This window comes from Cynocephalus volans, chromosome 5 (genome assembly GCF_027409185.1).
Source record: "Cynocephalus volans isolate mCynVol1 chromosome 5, mCynVol1.pri, whole genome shotgun sequence".
In the NCBI taxonomy this organism is placed as follows: domain Eukaryota; kingdom Metazoa; phylum Chordata; class Mammalia; order Dermoptera; family Cynocephalidae; genus Cynocephalus; species Cynocephalus volans.
The window spans coordinates 157,856,266-157,863,394 of record NC_084464.1 but is presented as its reverse complement, the minus strand read 5'-3'; the positions used below and the strand labels follow the sequence as shown (position 1 = coordinate 157,863,394).

Below are 7,129 nucleotides of genomic sequence, written 5' to 3'. Positions count from 1 at the left end.
TGAAAGTTTCATTTGATTCTTTTTTTTTTTTTTTTAACTTTTATTTTGTCGATATACATTGTGGTTGATTATTGTTGCCCCTTACCAAAACCTCCCTCCCTCCTCCCTCTCCTCCCTCCCCCCAACAATCTCCTTTCTGTTTGCTTGTCGTATCAACTTCAAGTAATTGTGGTAGTTATACCTTGTATTGTTGTTATCAAGAAAATCCATACATTTCATCAAAAATGCAAAAGATGTTGGAGCAGAGTCTCCTGTACTATGGAGGGTTTTGGTTTGTCAGAGCAAAAAAGGCAAAAATGGGCTGGGCAGGAGGTGAGTAGAAATGACTCAGAGAAGGGCCTGAGCCAGGGACTGTGCCTTTGGAGACGGGGGACGGTGTGCGGGCTGTGACTTCCTAAACAGTGACTCTCCTGCTTGTTGCCCATTCAACCCTACAGTGTGAAGTGCAGGAAATGCCCTGAGTGTTCTGAGCCTGCTTTAGGGAGAAGATGAGCCCTGGAAGGACTGTCCCTCTCTGCAGGAGCTGAGTTAGAGGGACATTCTCATCAACTGCTATGGCTGATGGCTGTGGAGAGGGAAACCAGAAGGCCAATGCCCGGGGCCAAGGAAGGTCAGGAAGGGGGCAAGAGTGTGGCCATCCCAGGGTGGGGAAGGGGCCAGAGGGAAGGAAGGAAAGACCCTGGCTGGTGCTGTTTTCCCCTTTCCCACATTTATCCAGCAGCTAGCCCAACGCGGACAATGCGATCTCACACACCAATCACAACAAAGGTTAAGTAAGAGTCCAGCTCCTGTCTTGGGAAACCTAGCTAAGTCTCTAGAAAATGCATTCTGAGTTTCCAAGGGGGCTCATAAGTGACTCTAACACAGTGCCCATCTATAAATAGGGACTGCCTGCCCTTTGCTGTCGGGAGTCCACAAGGAAACAACCCAGGAAAGTCTTGCTCCCTGAGCCCTTTCCTGAATCCAGCTTCCTCCCGTGCCTCTGCTGGTTGGGGTCAGGCCATCATTTAGGCAATAGGGAACCCTAGGTAAGGATGGAGAAGTAGTGACAATCAAGAATTCACAACCTCTGGGGTCACCTGGGGACCACAGGCTGTCCTGGGCCTGGACACTACAGTCCTGCCTGTGTGCCACTTCTAAGTAGCCTTTCTGCGACAGACCATCCTTCCCTCCCCCCTCCCACTCCTGTCCACCTCTCCCATTGATGGCTGGATTGTCCCATCAGCTAAGCCCAAGGGGTGACCCTCAATGGGCAGGAGAGGTAGACACACTATTGACTGGTTGTGCTTCCTTGCAGATAGATAAGCTGCCAGGAGGATCATGTGGATATTGTGAACTCAAAACCAGGGCATGAGAAAGACAGCATAGCTACAGGGAAAGAAGAGACAGGTGACTAACAAATTTCTAAATGCACTAAGTTACTTTCTTTCCTTCTTTTGTGCATTGGCTTTTGATCATTGGCGCATTTTAAGTAAGTGTCTTTTTGATCCTTTTCCTGATTCTGTCACCTAGTACTGGTAAGAACTTTTAGAAATGTCTTTCAGGAAGACAGGGGACCAACTGGGCACACTGGGAGCTTTCCCACAGGGCCAGGGAGGTCCGTGGGATCCTGGTCTGAGGCAGTGGCTGGGGGCTGGAATTAGGAGACAAGCCTGGTGTCCAGTGGACGAGATCCAGCAGTCACACTGGAATCTGCATGGGTGGAGAAATGACAGAAGGGGAGAAGACGCCGAAACACAACAGGAAGCTCTCTGGTCTCACGTCCTCCTTCACATGCCACAATGTGGAGGAGGGGACTTCACCAAACTGACCTGCTGTGAGAAGTGGAGCAGATGTCACCCATAAACTCCATCTTCCACCTCTAACAACAGGTATACAGGAGAAAGCCAGTGACTTCCCAGGAATGGAGCTATTGACAGTGACCTTGAGTCCACTGGAATCCACACTCTATACAAGAAATGAATCTCTAGATCAAACAACTTGGTCATCAGAGCAAGTGACCCAGCCCCACTTGGAATCAAAAGGAGGCCGCAGTTATATCTGCATCTTCCAGCTCATTTGCGGACTGGGAGTAACTGGGAACGTGGTTTTGATATCGTCTCTCATCTTCTATGTCAAGGAGAAGCTGTTCACAGTCTACCTTCTGCACCTGCTGCTGCCGCCCCATGGTCCTCCTGTGCACAGTCATCTCCAGCTGGTGGCCTTCCTTCATCACCACGGTGACAATGGCACCTTACTGAGCTACGTCAGCCCCCTAATGCTTTTGGCTACAACACAGGTCTGCGACATGAAGCCGTGCCTGTCTGTGCTTCACGCAATCTGCTGTCAGTTAGAAAACTTCCTCTGCATTCTGGAAGTGGAGCCAAGATCCTGAGAATGTCAAAATGTGTACACATTTTCATGCACTTTGATCTTCCTTGTCTTCGTTCCTCTCATGGTCTTCTCCAATTTGAGTTTCTTCATCCAAGTCTGCTGTAAACTGAAGCCACATCAACCAGCCAAGCTCTATGTAATCGTCAGGGTCACTGTCACCTCATTTCTTGTCTTTGCCATGCCCATGAAGGTCCCGTTCATTGTAGCCTACTGTTCGAATCCAAGTGACAACTGTGTAGGGAGATTCCTTCCTTACTTGAACACGTTGTCCACTATCAACTGCAGTGTCAATCCAATTGTCTATTTTGCGGTAGGTAGTCTTAGGAGAAAGAAATGTAAAACGTCCCTAAAAGAAGCATTGCAAAAGGTCCTTGAAGAAAAGCCAGTGCCAGGCCAGGTAAGAATGCTGTACAATCCTCTCCTGGGTGGAGAAATGGTAGAAGGGGAGAAGAATGGACGGGCGACCATGAGACACAATGTCCTTCAGCTAGGACACCTTTGAGAGAAAGATGCTGAGGTCTGACTGAAACCACTCCTCGATTTTCCGACCTGGTGGCTCACCTAAGATTAAAACAAAATTCCTTAATTCTCCCTGGGAATTAATAGCAACACCACGACAATATGCTGTCCACACAATGCACTCTGTCATCACCAATGCTGAGTGCTGACGTTTCTGTACACTTTCTGTGTTCCAGGCCCTGAGCTACATGTGGTGCACACATTGTCTCATGCAATCATTTTAGCAAGCTTACGAGCCAGCCTTGTTCTCTATAATGACAGAGGAAGGAACTGGCTTAGAGACGGTTAGCAAAGTACAGGGCATGGATGTGGCAGAGCCAAACTGGGACCTGAGAAGTCTGACCCCCAAGCCCACACTTCAACCCAAACACCCAGGACAGTCTTCGAGAGATAGTATTGGAACCCAGTCAGAATGCTGTCTTCAGCACCACTCTCCGTTTTCACTTATGTCTGCTTTCTAAATCTTGTGCTCTCTATTAGTCAGAGGAAAACAATATAATTTCTTGGAAAGAAATAAGAATTATTGTTGGAGACCACGTACATGTTAGAAGAGCATATGTTAATACTTACAGGAGGCTGTAAGTCTATCCTATGAAGATGTCTTCATCATTCACACATCAGGAACTCATCCTGGGGTGAGTTGGGAAACCGAGGAGACATCCCATAAGTCCTTTAAGAATGTCATCCTAAAAGAATGAGGGGGATCTTCAAAAAGAATCATTGTAGCTTAGCTTGAGCATAGAAATGTTCATTTATTTTTCTTCTCTTTTTTCTTTCTTTCTTTTTTTTTTTTTTTTGCTTAATATGGAGTGTGTGTATATATATATATACCCATACATAAAATATAACACTCTGAAAAGCACCTTCTTTGTAAAATGTGAAAACAAACAAAAATTGTGTATTTTTTCCAGAATATTTCAACGAGTTTACTATACAGTCTCTCCAACTCACCACCCACCCATCATTCCTCAATTTATTAGTGAGTAGCTGATCTTCAATGTTGTCAATTCTTTTTAAAATAATGTGTTGTTCTGGTCAAGATGGTGGAATAGATGGTCCCCAGCATCACTCTCTCCCACAAATCAACCAATTTACAACTATAAAAAAGCAATGACAACCAAGCTGGAGCTGCTAGAACTCAGGGGAAGAGGAGGAAAGACCTACGGAGTACACGAAGGTGGGAGAAACCACGGAGAGAGAAAGAAAAAACTGCTTTGGCCATTTCATGCCACAGCCACTTTAAGGCTGGAGCTGCTGAGCACATGGAACAGGAGCTGGCAGAAGCTGCAGCTGTGCCCTTTGTATGGAGTTGCTTGGAGGCAGCAGAGGAGAAGAGGGCCTTGGTGGCCCCCAGGCTAGCAAGACCACTAATAGGGTTCCTGTGGACCCACATAGGAGCAAGGAGGCAGAACAACCAAAAAAAAGGATCCACTCAGAGGCCAGTGAGTCATCGCAAGGGACCAGCGCATGGCCTGTCCCATGAGAAGTGTTTGCAGCACAGGTGGTGGGGGAGACAGGCCCACCAGGGGAGCACTGGGATACAGCAAGGACAGCTGACTGGCACCCCAATCAGTGAAGGAACATTCAGAGGAGACTGGTCAGGAATATATGATTGCATGGGGTGAAGTTTGATGAAAAGACTCAGGCCCAGATCAGAGTTTGTACACAACCCAGGTGCACCAGGTTTCTGTAGAGCCAGAAGTACCTATAAAGCCAAGCATTAAAACCTGAGCTGCAGATTTCTCTTACCATGTGATGCCCAGAGTTGCTATAGAGAAACTTTACCAGGAAGAAGGTCTTCACCCAGATGTGTTCACTGGACCTTGAAGTTCTTAGCCTCCAAAACTATAACTTCTTGAAGACCTGAGTTCTCAAAAGAGTCTTTGCAGTTTACTGTTTGGTTCACCCATCTCATCATGAGTCACAGAATATAGCCGACGAGGAGCGGGGACCCTGGACATGCCGGGGCCGGGTGTCACCTCTGAGGTGCAGGTGAATCTCAGGTTTCCGAGGGGATCGCAGTCCCTGCATCGTCATGAAGATTTCATAAAATTTACAGTTGAGGACTTCTGGTCAAGATGGCGGAATAGACGGTCCCTAGTGTCACTCTCTCCCACAAATCAACCGATTTAAACTATGAAAACATAACATCAAGTGCATATGGAACGGGGAGACGCCCTGCGGGGGAGGCAGAAGCTCCACAGAAACCACATACCCTGTGGGGTGCCACTGCGTGATCCAGCAGGTAGGCTTCACCGCAGGCACCCAGCTCCATTCCCAGCCTGGCCTAGTGAGCTCGGAGAAGGGAGACTTCCAGCAGGGGAGGCAGGAACTCCACGGGGACCACACTGCTGCTGCATGATCCAGCAGCCCAACCCAATGCGTACAGAGCACAGAGACGTCCAGCAAGGGGGTTAGAAGCTCCATAGAGTCCACACACCCTGTGGGGGGGCCGCCGCCACACAATCCAGCAGCAGGTAGGCTTCACCGCCACCACCAGGCTCCATCCTAAGCCCGGCCTAGTGTGCACAGAGCAGGTAGACAACCTGCAGAGGAAGGGGAAGCTCTGCAGAGACCACACACTCTGCGGTGCCTCGGAGCATCCCAGCAGCCCAGGCCAGAGTGCACGGAACAGGGAGAGGTCCAGCACAGGAGGTGGAAGCTCAGCAGAGACCACACACCCTGCAGTACCGCCCCGTGATCCAGCAGCCCGGCAGAGTCCAAGCTGACCAGAGAGGTGGCTTCCTGGAGAGGCCCAAGACCCGAAGCAACCACACACACAAGGCACTAGTGGCCAACTGAGTAGTCACTGAGGTAGCCATACCAAATTGGCAACCACAGCAACATCTTAGTCAGTCAATAGTGTCAAACCTGTGGACTGTTAAAGCCCCTGCCATAATGAATAAACATCAAAGAAAAGATACCAGAAATATGAAAAATCAAGAAAGTACACCACCAAAAGATAATAACTCTGAAGCTCTACATCCTATAGAACAAGAAGCCCTTGAAATGACTGACAAGGAATTTCGAGTAATAATTCTCAGGAAACTGAATGAGGTACAAGAAAACTCAGCTAGACATCATGATGAAATGAGGAAAAGTATACAGGACCTGAAAGAGGAAATGTACAAGGAAATCAATGCTCTGAAAAAAAATGTAGCAGAACTTGCTGAACTGAAGAAGTTATTCAGCGAAATAAAAAACACAACGGAGAGTTTAACCTGCAGGCTTGCGGAAGTTGAAGAGAGAACCTCTGAACTTGAAGATGGGCTGTTTGCAATAACACAAGCAGACAAAAAGAAAGAAAAAAGAATCAAAGACATTGGAGAAAATCTGAGAGAGATATCAGACAACCTTAAGCGCTCAAATATCCAAGTCATGGGTATGCCAGAAGGGGAGGAAAAAGGAGATTGCATTGAAAACATAGTCAACAAAATAGTGGCAGAAAACTTCCCAGGTATAGGAAAAATCACAGATCTTCAGATCCAGGAAGCTCAACGATCTCCAAACGTATTCAACCCAAAAAGGCCTTCTCCAAGACATGTTATAGTCAAATTGGCAAAAGTCAGAGACAAAGAGAGAATCTTAAAAGCTGCAAGAGAGAAGCGTCAAATCACCTATAAGGGAGCCCCAATCAGACTAACATCAGACTTTTCATCACAAACCCTAAAAGCCAGAAAGGAATGGGATGATATATTCAAAATACTAAAAGACAGAGATTGTCAGCCAAGAATACTCTACCCTGCAAGGCTATCCTTCTGAAATGAAGGGCAAATAGTATATTTCTCAGACAAACAAAAACTGCGGGAGTTCACCACCGCACGACCACTCTTACAAAAAATTCTCAAGGGAGTACTGGGTTTGGTTCCTGAAAAATAACTACCACTGCCATAAAAACCCAAGAAAAATCAAAACCCACTAGTATAATAAAAATGGCATTCATGAAGAGAAAACAAACAAACAAAAAGGCTATCTATAACCTAAGGAACCAACAAACACAGGAAACAAACAGTAAATCAGAAAGCAAGGAACGTTGGGGGGGGGGGAAGGAGAAGGGAGGGAGGTTTTGGTGATGGGGAGCAATAATCAGCCACAATGTATATCGACAAAATAAAACTTAAAAATAAATAAATAAATAAATAAATAAATAAATAAAAATAAAATAAAACTGAAGTGAAATATCTCATGCTCTTGGTGTAGCAACAGATGAAGGCACAATTTCTTTTTTGAGTTTTGA

At 46.5% G+C, this 7,129-nt stretch overlaps 1 protein-coding gene across 1 annotated transcript; it reads left to right on the top strand.

Annotated features, from left to right (window-relative positions):
- The first annotated feature begins 1,903 nt into the window (after positions 1 to 1,903).
- LOC134379186 (mas-related G-protein coupled receptor member H-like) lies at positions 1,904 to 2,875 on the top strand. The gene is given in 1 exon segment (XM_063098379.1): positions 1,904 to 2,875. A coding segment is annotated over 1 exon segment (972 nt).
- Positions 2,876 to 7,129: the final 4,254 nt, after the last annotated feature.